Source organism: Leishmania panamensis, assembly GCF_000755165.1.
Source record: "Leishmania panamensis strain MHOM/PA/94/PSC-1 chromosome 6 sequence".
In the NCBI taxonomy this organism is placed as follows: Eukaryota; Euglenozoa; class Kinetoplastea; order Trypanosomatida; family Trypanosomatidae; genus Leishmania; species Leishmania panamensis.
Window position 1 is genome coordinate 115,740 of NC_025885.1, and position 17,742 is coordinate 133,481.

At 53.4% G+C, this 17,742-nt stretch overlaps 4 protein-coding genes and 1 pseudogene across 4 annotated transcripts, besides 1 other annotated feature; 4 read left to right on the forward strand and 1 right to left on the reverse strand.

Moving 5' to 3' along the window:
- Window positions 1–383: 383 nt before the first annotated feature.
- LPMP_060340 (hypothetical protein) lies at window positions 384–1,739 on the reverse strand (the record flags this gene model as incomplete). The annotated part of the gene is made up of 1 exon (XM_010705614.1): window positions 384–1,739. The coding sequence occupies one exon, from the start codon at window positions 1,737–1,739 to the stop codon at window positions 384–386; it is 1,356 nt and encodes a 451-aa protein (XP_010703916.1).
- Window positions 1,740–6,682: 4,943 nt separating this feature from the next.
- Window positions 6,683–7,822, forward strand: LPMP_060350 (glutamine synthetase, putative; the record flags this gene model as incomplete). Its single annotated transcript, XM_010705615.1, has 1 exon — window positions 6,683–7,822. The coding sequence occupies one exon, from the start codon at window positions 6,683–6,685 to the stop codon at window positions 7,820–7,822; it is 1,140 nt and encodes a 379-aa protein (XP_010703917.1).
- An 877-nt stretch (window positions 7,823–8,699) lies between these two features.
- LPMP_060360 (hypothetical protein) lies at window positions 8,700–9,827 on the forward strand (the record flags this gene model as incomplete). Its single annotated transcript, XM_010705616.1, has 1 exon — window positions 8,700–9,827. The coding sequence occupies one exon, from the start codon at window positions 8,700–8,702 to the stop codon at window positions 9,825–9,827; it is 1,128 nt and encodes a 375-aa protein (XP_010703918.1).
- A 936-nt stretch (window positions 9,828–10,763) lies between these two features.
- On the forward strand, window positions 10,764–13,496 carry LPMP_060370 (hypothetical protein; the record flags this gene model as incomplete). The annotated part of the gene is made up of 1 exon (XM_010705617.1): window positions 10,764–13,496. One exon carries the CDS (start codon window positions 10,764–10,766, stop codon window positions 13,494–13,496), a length of 2,733 nt encoding a protein of 910 aa, XP_010703919.1.
- A 92-nt stretch (window positions 13,497–13,588) lies between these two features.
- LPMP_060380 lies at window positions 13,589–14,874 on the forward strand (annotated as a pseudogene).
- A 581-nt stretch (window positions 14,875–15,455) lies between these two features.
- Window positions 15,456–16,042: a repeat region.
- Window positions 16,043–17,742: the final 1,700 nt, after the last annotated feature.

Sequence of the window (17,742 nt, forward strand, 5' to 3'; positions counted from 1 at the left end):
CTTTCGTCAGAAGATTTCCTTTCCAATTTTAGAATCCCTCCAATTTGATTGTACAGGAGAGGGGAAAATAAAATCAAGTGCATATCCGTACAATGTAAAACGAGTAAAGAACACAGTGGTCAAAGTAGCATAAAAGGTAAGATGACCCTTATGCCGCTATTTTTGCAGCAAGGAGGGAAAAGACTGACATGCCATATATGACACCAAGTGCCTTTTGCATGCCCGCATTCGTATCACTTCCGTGCCCCGTGTTCAGCAGCGAAATAGATAAAACACTCGGTATCATGTTTCTGTGAGTGCTATTATTATTATTATTATGCCACGTGAAAGAGAGCATAAAATCAGGAGTGAAACTTGCTCAGTCAACAAAAGCAAATACAACATCATACTATATCTTCTCTCCACTTACAGCACAACCTTTCTAGTGTTACTAAGGCGTCAGTGCCATTTTTTTCTAGCATGTCAGTCACGGCAGACTTTACAGGAATAAAGCACGGCCCATCCAAGCTTACGGCACCTCGCATCCTTTTCCTGTTGAACAGTATATCACGGCGCTTTGTGGCAGAAATTCCACTTACTAAAGTGTCTGTGGTTGGCACAAAAAGGCAATCTCGGCACAGATATGCCAGCTGGTCGAAATCGCGACAAGAGGAACTGGCGCCCATAAAGTCAATTTCGTTTGGGATATCCTCAATTAGCTGTTTATTTACGTAGTCTGCGCGGTGCAGTGTCAGAGACTTTTTGCCGTCCATTGTCGGCCTGGCACTGTACTCCTTTGCAAAATATTCACCAATCTCACAGCGCTCTTCGTTGACGTCACTACCATTTAGAAAGGCATTGACACGTGGATCGATGAGTGGCACTGTGTCCACAGAAGATGATGCAAACCGCGGATTCATCGATAGACACAGCGAACAAATGTCCAGAAGAGGGGATAAAAGCTCGCTATAACTTATCTTACATCCATCAAGCTCAACCAAGCGCGTTGACCAGCGTGAGCTGCAGAGGAACAAAGAGAGGTTTCTATATTCCGGAAGGTTCAGGAACTCGGTAATAATAAGAAGGCACCAAAGTGTGAGAAGAAAAATCTTCCCAGACATCCAATCACATGTAGGACTGTCCCAAAGAATGTGAACTTCTCCTCTGGCTTGTTTTGGGAGTTCTCTGGGGTCAGAGACAATGGTACACTTAGGGAGCACATTAATCAGAAAAGTGCGTACTGTAGAGGTGACGGCAGCGGCCTCCTTCCCATCTGTGTAATTTCCAATTGTCGTCATTTTTAGGATACGTTCTGCAGCCTTCACGTACTCGACATTTTGTTCAGCGGCGGAACTCTTGGGCACAACCATTTGAATTGGTACCTGTATGCTCAGTGGCACCGCAGTCTGGCTGTTGCTCCCATAACAGCTGGGCTGCTGGTACACGCACCGGCGGTCCTTCGATTTGGGGTACATTGAGCTCAGCAGCTGAACGGCGATCGCTTTCGCTGGCGCTGAAGAAAGAGCGCATTTGCTGGTGTGCAGGTTCAAAAGCTCCCAAATTGGCATGCAAGACACTGTTGCAAGGGCCGATCCACCTTGGTTGTTCATTGGAAGCTCGCACCACACATGCTGCAGAAACCGTTGATATGTTGCACTAAGCCTATCATAGACCTCATTGGTGGAGAGACTATTAGAGGACCCTAACACATCCTCCACCTCATCGATACAAGTTTTCGCTTGAATTTGAAGCTGCGACATCTGTGCGTATTCTTCAGGAAATCCACTAGTTACTAAAAAGGGGCAGAAAAAACTCTAGACGGTAAATAGTAAAGAGAGTGAAATAAGGGTAAGATAGTTTCATAAGCAGAAGTACAGAAAGCCAATGCCCAAGAATATATCCCTATTGCTCCTGTGATGGGTGGAGCACGACGCTTCGTTTCTAAATCCCGAACTCTGTCGTTTGACTGCTATTTCACTCTGAGACCATAGTCTGAGATTGGTGCAAAAAAAAAAAAAGAGATTCCCAAGCAATACCTTGATAGTTGTGCTAACACAGCCCTTGTACACAAAGTAAAATCTGGTTTTCAACAGGGAGATTTCAAGCCCCACAAAGTAATGCGAACATTGGTCAGTAGTAAGCTGCAAAATGTGGAATAATGCCGACGGGTCCTTTAATGTTAGATCTCTCAGTTGCTGGCCGTTTTCAATGCGGAACCATTCGACGCAGCTTCAGCACGGCGTCGAAGCCATCATCTACCGCAGTTCATGCAATTCGCGCTCACAGACCCTGTGCATCTCCTGCTTGAAAGCTCGTGCCGCTGCTGTGGCGGCAAGCGTCACACACGTTGAGTTGCAGCAGCTGCACCTGCCCCGCCAAAGTGTAATGAACGCTTCCACCCACTCTTTTCAGGCGAAAGACCCCCTTGCTTTGCTCCTCGCCAGCACACCCCTTGCCGACTCCTTTCGCAGCAAAAAGCCTCCCGCGCCCCCCCCCCCCACGGCGCGACATGCCAGTCACAATTCCCTCCCCAGGACGGCGCGAAGCGCAACCAACAGAAGCACAGCAACTTGTGCGATTCAGAGCCCTTTTTGCTGAGGCACAAAGGCACACGAGTTATTCAACACCCCCTTTGCCCCGGGGGAAACCGCCGCGCGGCCACCTTAAAGAGCCCGCACGGAGTCATCCCCACCCCCTATAGACGCACACCGCGACACCACCCCCGGCCGCATTTCCCACTTCCCCGAAACACCGCAGAAAGACAAAATATTGTTCCAAACGCGCCAGAGGCAAGAGGCCCCCACACCAGGCGAACAGACCACCCGAAACGTGGGGGGGGGGGGGGGCAAAAGAACCCTTCAACACACCCACAGGCATTTCGTGCCGGACCCCGGGCCCGCCGCTTCGAGAAACCCCTACACCGCACCAAAACCACCAACCTCGAAAAGATCCCGGCAAGCACTCAACTCTCAAAAAGGCCCGGAGGCCGTTTATCCCCCTCCACAATCAAAAGAAAAACAGTGGTGAAAGAAACCCGCCATGTTAGAAAGCGCCGTGGGAACCAGCAGGCATCGCCTATGAGACCGCCAAACCCAAAGCCTGCCCACGCCAAACCGGCACCGACCGCCATCCCCCCCAAGCCCCGCCCATTGTCTTTTCCGTTTTGCCCGGCCTAGCCCCTTCCCAAACCCCCCGCGGTCCTTTCCCCCATTCACGTTAAGATTGGCACGACCTTGATCCACCCATGGACGCCAGAAACATCACACCCCCAGAAGCAAGTTTTAAAAGATGCATCCAGTTGCTCAATGAAGGCCGCCTTCCGTGGAGACGGAAAAACGGCCGGGCCTCATGAAACCCACCCCCCGTTAGGAGAGGCCAAGCTGGGAAGAGCACGGCGGACAACTGGCGGAAGAAAAAAAGGCGCCACGCGCAATGAAAAATCATTATTGCAGCACGCAAAGAAACTGGACCTGTGAACACGGGGGGTGATAAGCCTTAACGAAAAGGTGGTTGGCGAAGTGTCGGCCGCGCAAAAAAATTTCAGCGGCGCGTTTTGATGGCGGGGCGGGGTGGGGGTCCTTCCGCGGGCGGGCGTTTGCGCCGCCGGCTAAACGCCTGGAAAGGGCCTTTCCTGCGGGCGCCACACCCGCCCCAAACGCCCGGACGACAGAAAAAGCAACGGCCCCGCCCACCACAGCCTAGGGCAGACTTCAGGACGGCCCCTGCCGGCGAGCAGACCCAAAACCCCGCACCGAGAGCGTTTCCCTCGGCACCCTCCTGGCGAACAGCGCGCTGCCCAATTCTTTCTGAAAGAAAAGGTGCTCCATATGAGTTGAACAACCCGGGCGCACGGTTTGGCGACGCGGGCCCGGGGGACCCGGGGAACCCCGGCCGCGAAAAAGGACAACCAACAGGGTCATTCCCTACGGGGGAAAGCAAAGCCGAGACCCCACCCAAAAGCCAAGGCATAGCGCCGCACACGCGGGCGCTTTTCTTTTCGTGTGGAAAGTGTGGCGAACCAGCCGCGGGATACCGAGGACTTGCAGTTAACGATTTTCCTGCGGTTTGCGCGTAGAAACGCAAACCGTGGCACAAAAAAGCTGCTTTTTGTTTGGCCCCAGCCGGGTGGTAGCGGCCTTGGCCGGCCGGCGCCCCGAAAAACGGAATGAAGACCAGCCACGCCTGGGGTGTTGCTTCGGCAACCCTGGTAAAGAAAAAATCCATCACCATTATAAGGGGCGCAGCGGTTCGAGGGTTGTTGACGCCACCCCTCGCCATCCCACGCCAGTGGCCGCGCCGGGAAGTCACCTCCGGCGGCCGTGGCGCGGCGCGGCGATCCCCGCCCCGCACGCGGGATTTCCCAGGCGGCGAAGAAACAAAAACACCTCCGAAGGGGACAACAGCAAAAGGAGACAGATTGAAAAAACAGCTAGCAGACCAGCAAAAGCGCGCCACAACCATAAATGCCGGCGGTTGGTTTATGCTGGGCGAGGCCCTTTCTAGGCTTCAGCGCCGCGCGTACCCCAAAGACACGACAAAGTTTAAGGTAGACCGTGTGTGGGCCATGGAAATGAACGGGATTAGGCCCGCAAAAAGGGGAAAAAATGCAAGCGGATGGCCGCATGTGTTTATTTTCTTGACAAGTGGTTTTGCCGCAAGAAAACCAAGAGAGGCAAATACGCATATCTGGGCTTTGCCTGGTTTCAGTTGTTCCAGGCTTTTTCCCCAACCTCGGTGGCCTAGTATGGATAGAAAGCAGGTGAGTTTTACCAATGTATATGCGGTATTTACGTGTCAGAGCTCAATATTGAATGCCTTTATGTTTTGCCGACTGTTGAAAACAGTTTGGCGCTTGTTTAGTGTGTGTGTGGGAGGACGGCCTCATCGATGTTTTATTTGCACGCGTTAGACAAAGCGATGTTTTCGTTAAAAGAGTCAATTAAAAATGTGTCTTTGAGGCTTTGACGGTGGGTTGTGCCGGTTTGTGTTTTTTCGGCCCCCTGCCGCATGCTTTCTGCGTGTCTCCATTTTGGGTCGTGCTTCATTTTGGGCCCCGGGGGGCCGCGCCTCGAGACGCACGGGGGCAAAAAATGCACATGCTGCGGGATGGGTGTGTTTGGGTTTGGTCTTCATGAGGGTTTTTTTGCCCGCACCTTTGGGGGACGTGGGTGGGATTTTTCCATACAGAGTTCGGCCGATCTTTTGCAAGCATCGCGGGCGCGGTTCGCGTGCCGCCGCCGCCCTGGGGGATAAAACTGTGCGGCGTCATACATTTGTGTGGTCTCTGGCGTTTGCTGGGCTGGTGTTCCGGCGCTTGCCGTGGCTCCTTTGGGGAGCCGCGGCTTGTTTGCCGCCCCGGCGCGTGGCGCGGCCAGGATCCCGGGGGTTTCGCGGCTGGCGGGGTCGCGGGTTTTGGGGGGGGGGTGGTCGCGGCGCGTTTGGTGCCTTCCACGGTGGTGCTTCCGGCCTTTTGGCTGCGTGTTGCCGGGGTTTGCGCCGGGCGATGCCGCGGTGCGCCCCCGCCGCGCGCGGGAAGGGGGGCTTCGGAAATCGGGGGGCGGGGGCGTGCCGGCGAAACCGCCGGTGTGTTTTTGAAGCGAATGGCTCGTTTATGACGCTTTTTGTCGGTGGCGCGTTTTCGGCTTTTTGGGGTTTTGTGTAAGGGGCGCGGTGGTGGGGCTTTGGCGCTTGTCATGGGCGGGCCTTGGCTGGGCTGTGGTGTTGCCGCTGGTGTATTTCTTGGTTCTGTGATTGTGGCCTTTTGAGAATCTGGTGTTTGTGGGTGGTGGTGTGGGGCACTTCCGGATAACTTGCTGTGAGGTGAGGGAAAACACAGTTGGGGGTTATTATCTTTTTTTCATGCGGGGTGTGCCGCTTTGCTTGGGCGGGTGTTGCCGCGCTGGTTGCGGGCTGTGTGTGTGTTTGTGCGTGTGTCGATGGGGTGTGGGGTCGTGGGCTCCGATGAAGTTTTCTCAAGGTCTGTGTGCTCTTGAATTTCCTTGCGGTTCCTTTGGCGAGAAACAGGGTAAGTACGGAAGTTGTGGCCGTGAGGGGGGGGGGCATGAGGTTGGTTGCTGTGACCTCTGTTTGTCCATCGCACAGCGGTGAGGATGAGCTAAAAAAGCGAATCGCGGTAGCCAATGAGGGCAATTTATCACTAAACCACATGTCTTTTAAAATGATCAGATTTTCAGGTGAACGGGTGTGGACCCGAGCGCCCCCAGGTTCTCAATATCATGTCGTGAAAGCTGATGAAAGAAACTGTGAATGCAGTAGTGGTGTTCGACTGTTCCGGAGTCGCTCTGCTTTGCCTGGAAAAATCAGTGTAAGCTTCTTCAGAACCTGCTGCAAAATAAGTGCCCCCGAAGACCCTTTCTTCTTTCAAGGCAATACAGAAAAATCTATGAGTAGCAGACGCGCACATAAATCAAAGATTTCAGAGATGGGATTAGCCTTATGTGAATGTGATGCGAGGTGGAGCTATTGCACACGAATCGCGATATCACTTTATTTGTTGCATTTAGTTGCTTGTTATACTCTCTCATCTCTGCAATTCTTTTTTTAAATTATCCACCTTTCTCAGTCCCTAGAAGTAGCAAATTTTCTAGCATACATCCCTGAAGCTGAGCGGTCGACTTGGAGCATATTATTCTCCTCTTGCTATCGAAAACACAACACGACCAACAGCAAAAATTCACTCACCATGTCTTTGTCAAATAATCAAACGGTGCGCGTCACTTATATCTGGCTCTCCGGTAAGGATGCTCATCATGACATTCGCAGCAAGGACCGCACGTTGTATCTATCTCAGGCAAATGTTGCGAAACACCCGAAGGAGCTGCTCGCCAATGGGATTTTCCCGGTGTGGAATTTTGATGGCTCTTCCACTGGTCAGGCGAAGGGGCTAGATACGGAAATTCTCCTGAAACCTGTCAATGCTTTTCCGTGCTGCCTCCCAAGGCCGTCTTCGAAGATACCGTGGATCTTAGTGCTCGCCGAGTGCTACCTTCCTAGCGGCGAGCCGACAAGTGACAATTCTCGTGCCGCCGCTCGTGAAACCTTTGAGCAATGCCCCGAGGAGCATCCGTGGTTTGGCCTGGAGCAGGAGTACTTCATCACCTCTCGTGATGGGCGCCCTTATGGATGGCCCGCTCATGGCTTTCCCGCGCCTCAGGGGATGTACTACTGCAGTACCGGCTCTAAAACGGCATGGGGCCGCAAGTTCTGCGACCAGCACTACGAGGTGTGTCTTCAGATGGGGTTGAACATATCAGGAACGAACGCGGAGGTGACTCCTGGACAGTGGGAGTTCCAGGTAGGGCCGTGCGAAGGCCTTGAGATGGGCGATCAGCTGACTGTTGCTCGCTGGGTACTTTTGCGTCTGCTGGAAGAAGAGGGCTTGGATGCAGACTACCACGCGAAGCCTATTGAGGGTGAGTGGAATGGAAGTGGGCTACACACGAACTTCTCAACTGAATCAACCCGCGGTGAAAACGGCCTGGATGTCATTCATCAATACATTGATCGTCTCAGGAAGACAGTTAGCAAAGATATCGTGTTTTACGGGCCAGATAACAACGAGCGGCTTACCGGTAAGCACGAGACGTCGAAGGTATCAGAGTTCAGCGCTGGGGTTGGTACTCGCTGCACTTCAATTCGCATCCCCAACGCAGTTGCCAGCGAAGGGAAAGGATACATGGAGGATCGCCGCCCTGCTGGTGATGCCGATCCATACTTGGTGACCTCACGTCTCTTCGCTTCATGCATTGGGCTGGAGACTCCGTCTCTCGATCTGGTGTCTCCAACACACGAGAAGGACTGGATGCGCAGTGCTTTGAAGTAAAGAGAACGTGCGTAGGTTTGGGTTGGTACATAACAGTCCCCAAGGAATGAATTCCTTGGTCAGATTATTCTTATGGCGAAAGTGCTATCCTAAATTGCTTTGGTGTATTCGAATTCAATACCTTGCTCATTTTCGAATTACACCTACAGCTACACTAATGATCTTTGAGAGAGTTTGGAGGCGCAATCAACCAAACAATGGCAAAAAACACAGGATCAAAAATGGTGAAGTGGCGAGAAGTTTTTTCTTCCGTGGAGGACTATTACTGTGGCTCTTTCTTGAGTTCCAAATGTATGTAGTCATTGTGAGCATCTTTTTTTCTTTTTACTCTCATAATCCCCCCAAACGAGGCGGATTCTTTGCTACCATTAATAGCTCTTTTTATGCGCATCTCTCTACTATTCACCCTTTAATCAAAAGACCTATTCTCTTTATGGCCCAGCTTGATCGGACCGTACAGCATAGGAACCGATGTTGTTTTGAGTCTTCAAAAAGAGTTATGTCTGTGATGAGTAACACAACCATGAGTGCTGTCGTGAGCTTGCTTTTCTTCTTTCCCATAGAGGAGTCCTGTCGATAGCGTCTCTTCTCGGTACCATTTATGTTTCGAGTCCAAGTGCCAATTGAGAGAAACTGACAGGCAGTGGAACTGAATGCTAAAGTACTGCAGACTAACCGCGTTCTTTCCTCAGTCGTTATTGTTTATGATGCAACGTGGCTTGACGAAGTCTAAAGGAGTGGCTGTTTCTCAGTCCAATTGGGTTGGGGTTTGTACTGCAGTGTTGCTGGCAGTTGATGTCTGACCTACTACCGTGTCTTTTTCTGATCTTCCTCGCTCTCTACAACCAACACATTCATTATCTTACCTTCAGCAGCAATGATACCCCAAAGGCAAAAGCCAGGCAGCCAGGGAAAAAGGTACTGGCAAAAAAAGAAAAGCCTTTATGATGAATACCTTGCTGACTCTGGGGACAGCGAAGAAGTGGGGGCTGATGAAGAGCAAGGTGAGACGTTCGAATGCGAGCAGTACTGTGTGAACATGGACGTAAACATTCTCATTCAGCAAACGGTGCAGAACATTGTTCAAAGTGTTTGTCTCGAGGACCCAGATGGATTTGCCACCTTTGGGGATCATGAGCTGATTTGTTTTGCGGCTGCGGTGAAACACAACAGCTCGATCATGTCTCTGCAAATTCGCTACTTGGACGTTTCTGATGTGTCCATCATTCCGCTTTGCAGGGCTCTCCATGGACACCCTAGTATTCGTGCTTTAGATCTTTCCGGGACTCGGGGTGGAGAGGGCACCAGCAAGGCGCTGCGACAGTTGGTGTGCACAAATTCGAAGATAATTTTTATGCGACTTGAAGACACCATGGTGAACCCAAAGGATGCACATGTTATTGAGAAAGCGACACGGTACAACTCAATGGCATGTACGGATCCCAACAACAATCCTTTTCACTTAGGGCTGCTAAGGCGAATCAGTGCGATGGATGAGGAAGAGCACAAGTTTCACGAGCAGCTTCATGCGCGCCCTTGGCTGCTTGGAAACGGATCGTTCAGTCCGAAGAGATCCAAAAAGACAGTTTTGAGCACGGCTGCATCATCTCATATTGGCGGCGAAATCTGTGCTCAATTCATTCAGGGAAGGTGTCCTTACGGCTCGCGATGCAAGTACATTCATCCTGAGCGTACCGTTGCTCTGAAGAACGTCGTTGCGTCCAGTCTCTACAACCGTTCAGAGCAATATGGAGAGGGTGACCTTGTCTCAACGGTCCTTTCAACTACAGCTGGGTCTCGGCAAAGGCTGCAGAGTCGTCTACGACCACCTGCATTTATGCTGAAGAAGGTGGAGCAATGCGAGAGGCAGGAAGAGACTCATGAGATGTCTATGGAGTCTCCACCGGTGGTAGATGCTTCTTTTGCCCAACCCCTGGCTCATTCATGGTGGATGATGAGTGTCACTGTAGTGTGCTGCTGTGTGATAATAGTTACAGTTTTATAAACGAGCAGATCACTTGCGACAAAGAACGGCGCTATGCAATATAATAGCTGCCCCCTTTCTCCTGCAACCATTTAAAGACGGATACGAAGGGCAAGCGAAAGTGTCACACACTGATGCTGTAATCGCAACGCTCCTAAAAGAAATTCATTTTTTCGAATGCACATCCTTCTCATCCCTCCACTTACTTACAAGCCCCTCTCTCTATTCATGTCTCTTATTCTTCTTTCACTTTCCACTCCACTCTGAATACCCCATACTGAATGTAGCGATTCAGGCAAATAAATCATACTCTAGGATTCCGCACAATGGGAGACACGTGAAGGACGACGTGCAGTTGCCATTCTGCTCTGCACTGGATGACGCCCGCTCTGGGTGAAATGATATGTGGAGCGAAACGATCTCTGCGGTGCGCTGTATCTCCTATTCCTTGAGGGATAAGATGACCATTGACTTACTCGTAGTCACTTTGACTTGAGTATGAAACCCGCGTTTGTTTGCTGCAAGGACTTCACTATTTTTTTTTTCGAGGGGAAAGTCGTCTTTACTGAAGCACTAGTACCCTTACTCTATAGTGAGCTGTGTGCAAAAGCTGTTAGCGAGGCGCCCTACTGGTTGTTTCTTCCCCCGATGCTCGTGAGATGGAACAGACAATATTAGCGACATAGAGTTGAATGGTGGTTTGCTTCTCACAGATGCCGATTCCCTCTTTTCGCTGACTAGATGGACCTTTCCCCGCGTGCCTATTTGTAGACTTCGCCGAGTGGGTGCCAGTCAATGCATGTATCACGACATCTTTCTTTCTCCCTTGGATTTCTTTGTTTTGCTCCTCTCGCAGCTGCGAATTCAGTTTTCAGTTCTCGGGTTTATTTTAGCATGCCAAGCAAGCGGTAGAGAACGCTTAGCATTTTCCTCGACATCAGAAGTCCCTTCCTCGATATGGCTTACTGCACAGGACCACGTGTGATGCGGCGATTGTGTGACTCAGAGTGGTTCAAAGCAGAGTTTGTAGACAAGGAGGCTGTTGCCCTCAACAATGATCTCGCCGTGTCTAGCGACCAATGCAAAAGTGTGGGTCAAGCACGCAAACACGAGTGTGCCCAGCTCATCTCTTCATCATTTCGGCCGTTCATTGAGAAGGTGCTTCCTTTGCCAGCAAATGCATGTGACAGCGATGTGGCAGAGTATGGCGGGTGTTGGTTTTGGGAAACGTATCGGCACGCTCTGTTCGGTGAGAACGTACTTATTCATCTGGGTGGCTCTGGTATTTCATTGGCAGAAGACACACTCGACGCGCAAGTTGAGCTTCGATTGAAGATGTGCCCAAAGGTCCCCGAGGGTTTGCCATCCCAGCATCGCGAGAAGGTGTTGCTGCATGGGTCAGCAAAGCTGGAGGTCGTTTACGCTCTCGCTCTGTCTGTTGCGCTGCATGTGGCAAAACAGCCCCTGCTAGAACACGGAGAAGGGCCTCAGGCGCTGGTCTTCTGCGCAACCAAGGATCAGTGCGAGGAGTTTGCGTGCGCTTTGAACCAGTTCTGCGTCTCGCTGCACCTGATCGTGCACAACCTCTTTGAACCCTATCCACCGATGCCGGCAGACAAGCGCGCTGAAGTTGTTGTTGCCACTCCGCCGTTATGGGAAAGCTTGGTAAAGTTTGGGCAGTACACCGATCACGTACGTGTGAGCACCGCATCACAGAGCGAAGGGTTGGAAGACCTACTTCTAAAGGTGGAAGGAGAGGGCCAGCTTCCGCCAACGTACGATCTCACGCGATGGCGTCCTTATAGTCTTACGCACGTGGCGCAGCTCGTCATCTTCGATGTAGAGTTGCAGGTAAATATGGGGTTTGGACATCTTCTGCAGCATACTCTCCGACTTCCACATGGGCCATCTCCTGTACTTCGCAAGTTGGAGGGTTCCACCGCCGTGGGCAAGTTGCCTCTCTCGTGTCAACTGTATGCCGTTGCAGGTGGCGACCGATTTGCCATCGAAGCGGATGCAGTGCGTTCACTGCTCGAAGCAGTCCGCTCCAATGGGCGACTCCGATTCAATCAAGGTACTGCAGAGCTTTCACTAGCTAACCCACGTCTTGTACTTGATTCCAACGAGGGCCGTCGCGCACCGCTCTCACACGGCATTCGCAAGCGACAACGGACAGAGGACGGCCTGAGTGGCGACAACGGGCAGGAGTGCTCCTGCAAAGCCCACGCTACCGCCTCACCGCGAGGCAACGACATGGCTTTCGAAGGCATTCTCATCCGCAGCGCTTTGTCGCACGCACGGCTCCTCGCGGACTTCACTGCGTTTACCGATTTTGTCAGTCGCGTGGTAGAGGAGGCCAGCGCGTTTTGGGAGAGCTTTGAGAGCGGCATCTGCGACGACGCGGCCTCGCACGGGACGCCGTCAGCAGGCTCGTCGCCCCTGACGACTGGAAGCAACAGCAACGTGAAGGACACAGATCGCTTTCCTACCTCAGCCGTTTCCGCATCTTTTCTCCGGTGCGCGCGCGTGGAGCTGGCTCTCATTTGCGCTAGCTCAACCAGCCCTGATTCCCAATCATGTCTTACAGCGTCGGAGGCCTATCGTGCGCAGGAAGTGGGTGTGTGGGTGTACCCTTCCCCGTCCTCTCCCGTAAATCTCTCATCGCGCCTGACGCTCTTGTTCCAGCACTTGAATGATCGATTGAACGGCGAATTGTTTGATGGCAGCGTTGTACAGTGCATCCTAGGAAGTGACGCGGCACGTCTGCCCTTCACACTTACCCCCATGACCGCATCAGCAACAGACAGCGAGGGCAGCCGTTTGGTACAGCACCACGAACTGTTCCGTTATGGTCCCAATTTCATGCAACCAGCTTTGCTGTGTATCGCCCGAAAAAGTGGAGATGAGGCAGCAGCAGCAATAGCAGCGCGCAACGCCGAACGCCTTGAGACTCTGTCTGTGGTAGAAAAACTCGCTGCCGTCACGAAGGGAACAGAGAAGTCACTTGGGTATGTGCAAAGATGTTGCTTCTTGTCGACGCCCTCCCACGCAGGCCAGGCCGCCTCACCATCGCTGCCTAGCACCGTTGCTCCATCTGATGTCAGTACTGTGTTAGTGGTGCGCCACATAGCCGCATCGAGGGTAGCATTATGCGGCGAGGAGGCAATTACCAGTTCACAAGTGCGTCCTCCAGGGGAGATGAAACCACTTGCCCTTTACTTGCTGGAGGAATGCTGCCAATACGGGCGTGTTTTGTCGTACTACGCCTATGAAACAGCTCCGACGACGATTGTGGACACTGCAGAGGACAGGCAGGAAGTTGGCGGGAGCGACGTAGAGGGGCTTGCAGCGCAAACAGTGACAGCGATGGAGGGAGAACAGCCACTTGTTACTGCGGGACAACTCACAACTGCATCCCTCTTTATTGAGTTCGCCAGCGCTGATGCTGCAGTAGAGGCAATTCGGCTCTTTTCGCGCCGTTTCGCCCTCCAACACCAGCAGCTGCAGTCGCGAGGTACACCTGCTCGTCTTCCGCGGGCTCGCCTGTTTACTAATCGCACATACTACGAGGGGGTGCTGCAGGAGCTGTCATCGCAGATGCTCAACGACGGAACTGTTGACAGCGGCCGGAGCGCTGACGACGACGACAGTCGCTTCGGCGACCTTCATATATCCCTACTCGCGGAGTAGCTACATGACCGATCGGACGCACAGCTGACCACCATTACGCTTCCTTTTGACCCTAGTTCGCAACGGCTCATAAACCCTCAAACCAGGTAGCCCTGAAAGTGCGGAGCCTGTCACGGCTTAGCCCTTTCCTCTACCTCTCACGTAGTACCAAAGAGCAAGACCTTTCATTCCGCTCGCCCATCCTCTCACCCCTCCTTCTGACTTGTCCACTTTCCTCCGCTTCACACCCATGCACACAGATTTCTAAGCCCCATCACCCCCGCCATTTCGCTCATTTCCACCCTTCTCGCACCTTACTTCCCCCTCTTACCCCACACAACCAGCCAAGCATCTCTGCCACTGCCATGGCGCTGCGGTCTCGGCTGCCCGCGTACGGCCGCGTGCGCGGATGGTACAAGGGGGAGCTGCTAAACACGGCGCGCTTCCTCGCTGCACCCAGAAAGGCCATCATCGGCGCGGATAAGTCGAACGGCGCATAAGGTGCGGTTCGCGTCGATGAGGCTGGAGAGCACGCGGGAGAGTCGCTGCAAGCACAGCGTGATTCTGCTGGAGACGGGGGAGCTGAACAAGTACGTTGGCGGCGTTATCCTGAGCAAGGAGGCGGTGGGGAGGAACCGCCGCACCAGGATGATATTTACAGAGATGCTGCAGAAGAACGGGATCGTGTCCAGCGTGAACGTCAGCGGCAGGCTGCACTCGTTCTGCGAGAGCGCGCCAGGGGAAGAGATCACGTGTCAGCATGAACGGCTACGTGGGGCGCATACAGTACTGCTACAAGCTGGACTGCCGCTTCTGCAAGTGGTGGTGGGGGTATTCAAGACAAAACTGGAACGTACTTGAGCCGCTGATCCAGTTCAACACGGATACGCAGTCGCGGCTGTCGCTGAGCGGGCTTGTGTCGATCGTGGAACCGCATGTGATGCTTGGGGGTACGCTCGGCGCGGAGATGTGGGAGTCAGTGTTCACTGTGCTGCACCACCACGGCGTGATTCGGAAAGGCATGTTCCTGAAGTCGAGCATAGTTTTTGCGAGGTTTGAGTGGGGGGTCAAGTGCTAGTTGGAGGTTGCCGGGCTTGTGCCAGTGCAGAAACGGCCGTGAGGGGTGCCGCCGGCGGGGCCTGCGATGAGGTTCCTGTCTGGCGGCCTTGGCGAGCCGCAGTCTTTGGAATACCTGAACACGATCCGCAACGCGCCTGTGCCGCGGGCGTGGGGCCTGACGTTCACGTTTTGGCGCGCGCGAAAGACGTGGAAAGGTAAAGGCGACCTGATCCTGAAGGCGTGCAAGGCGCTTCTGAATCGTGCGAAGATGAACGCTTGCTGCGCACGGCAAGTGCGATGCGGAGCTGGAAGCGTCGGAGTAAGTGCGGCGCGCACGTGAAGTGCCAGTACGTGTTTGTTTAGACTCGGGAGCCTCGTCTGACACTTTCCGGTTTTCGGCTGTTCCGTCTCGGGGTGCGCTGGCTTGTAGTGCATAGATGCACAGAGAGGGTTCGTGGTCTTTGCGAAGCTTAACAAAGGAGATTGATGCTCGTCCAGTCTCGAGGCGGCGAAGTTTGCTGATCGAGCGCATTTCTTCACGCACGTCTCTTTCTCGCACTATCTGGTCGATGGTGATCATGAGTTTGCCTCCGTGATCGCATTTGTTACCTCCTTGCCAGGGCCACTCTGATCTTTACCCTGTGCGTGCATGTGCTTGCCTTTAGCTGCGTACCAAGACGCTTTGCATCATCGGCAGAGGCTGAGGAGGAAGGTGGGAGATGGCGGGTCACATGGGCTCTTGGCAGCAACATCGCTGGAGAGTGTCATACCGAGTTTTACATGCACCTTTTGGTGAGTTGGTACCGTATGAAGCGCATGTGTGCACAAAGGATATCGACTCCGCTCTTTACGGTCTTTTTTTTTCGCCCCATCGCCCCCCGCCCCTGATGGCCCGAGGAAGGGGGGGACACACGCCGCAGTGCGCGCGGCATCGCAGGGGTCCAGTGCACCCACTCTCTCTCTCTCTCTCTGTAGGGGGGAGAAGCCCGGCAGGCCCGCCCCTCTCGCTGCCAATGCGGAGCCGCGTCTGGTGGTGGGGGGGCCAAGCGACGGCGACGTGGGGAGGGGGGGAGGTCAGAGCGATGCATCGCTGCGGATGCCGGCGGTCAGGCCGTGGATGGCGTGACGTCGGAGCGGGCCGCGGCAGTGGGCGTGCTCGCACCATCCACCTGATGGGCACGGCGCCATGCTGACTCGACTGTATCCCACCCGGCCCCCTGGCTGCCCAGTGGCGTGGTGGTGGGGAGGGGAGGGAGGGGCCCGAGCGCCTCCCCGACGAGGATATGCGCGACGCGGCGACCGGCGCAGTGGGAGCGGCTGCGAGGCGACATGCGAGGTGGGGGTTATCAGAGTTTGAGTCCGGCGTCGTGCTCAGCTGACTGGGCCTGCGCATTGCTGTGCCGCGTGCCTACGGCCGCTTCGCACCCCGCGGTGGGCCCCCTGTGGGGTAGCTCCTGGTGTAGAGTGGGGGGAGGTTTGAGGCCATGCTGAGTGGCGCAGAATGGGCGTATTGAGAACGAAAAAAATTACAACTCCGTTTGTTGTGTGATGGTGTTTCTCTCTATCTCTACGTCTTTCGCCCTCTCTGTGTACGTCTCTGTGTGCTTCATCACCCTATTCAGAGGGGGTGGGGAGGGAGGGAACGGTATAGAGAGACGGAGTGAGGGCGATGTGCATATCGTTTGTCATCATCACCTTTATCTGCTAGTGCCACCGGCCACTACCACAGCGATAGTTATAATAAGCAGCCAAAATGACGACTGTTTTATTTTTTTTTTCCCTCTCTTGTTGTCTGCTTTTCTTCATCGTTCATCTTCTTTTCACCGACGCACACCTACCTATACATCTATGGGTGCAGGACTCGAACGTCTTATTCTTTCCTTGTCATTCCAACTTCCCTTGTTTGTCGATGTGCATATGTGCATGTGTCTGTGTGTGTCCTTCCATTCTCATCATACACGCATGTTCATCCGTTATCCACTGAGAAATTCAGTCCTTTTTTATGTTTTAATAGGGTACGGCGTGGTGGTGGGTGGTGTGGAAGGAAGTGAGATAAGCAGCCGGAAAGGACAGAGGGAGAGGTGGGGCACATGAGTTTTGTGCAGGGGGGGTGAGCGGGAGAGCGTCTCGGCAATGACATGTTATGAGCCAATTCCCACCGCTCTGCTCTCTCCTTCATTGTCCAGCATCTCTCGCTCTTTTTCAGAGAGGACATACGTATTTCTGCGTGTCTGCGCTTGTCCTTGGCAGCAGCACTGCCTTCCACCATCACCAGTGCCTTGTATGGCTGCTCTTTTCCTTGAACTGATTTCTCTGCTCATATCCTTTGTAACTGTCTGGTGAACTCGCTTTTCCTGTGCATTCTCTCTGTGTATCTTTTCATCTTCATGCGATGCTTCGCGCATGTATCGGTCTGCGTCTCTGTGGCTGGGTGTCCTCGCTTCGCCTTGAGTTAATCATACCTCCTCCCCCTTTTCTCTTTCGCCCTCTGCTCCCTCTGACAGCTGCGTGGGGTGCGATCATAGAGGTGGGGAAGTGTGGTGGGGTGGGCTTTCATCATCACTTCAAGAGGAAGCACGCACCTCCATATACACCCAGACAGACACATGCACCCGTACCCGCGTACGTCTCTATGGGTAACTCTACGCAACAATTCTGCTCGCATGTGTGCTGTGCATTCTTCATAGCAGAACATCTTACATGCACATGCTTGTGCCAGGGATAAGTGAACGCGGTACATTCCATAAAGCAGCAGTGTCTCTGCTCTGAACGCACATAGTCTCCCCTCCTGCACCAGATGACAAGGGGAGGCGTAGTGTAGCGATGGTACTCGAGAGCAGACCTGTAATGACAATGCTGTGTGCGCTGCTTGATCCCTTGGTTTCGGCTGCGGTTGTGCATGGTGACGAAGGGGTGGGGGATGCGTCTTCTTTATCCCGGACCTGCACTACGTAGCCTCTTCGTCTTTCCGCCCATGTCCTACCGACTACCCAACTTGCCTGTTTTCCCTCTCCATAGCATTGCTTGGAGACATCCACCCCCTTCTAGGCCCAGGTGCCACCTTCCTATCCTTTACCTCTGTCCATCTTCGCTCTCCTACAACCTCGCCTCTACTTGTCTCTCTCTTCACTGCTATCACCACACGCGCACATACATTGATTGTTCTTCTCTCTCACCCACGTTGCTTTTGATAGAGGAAAGCGCAGAT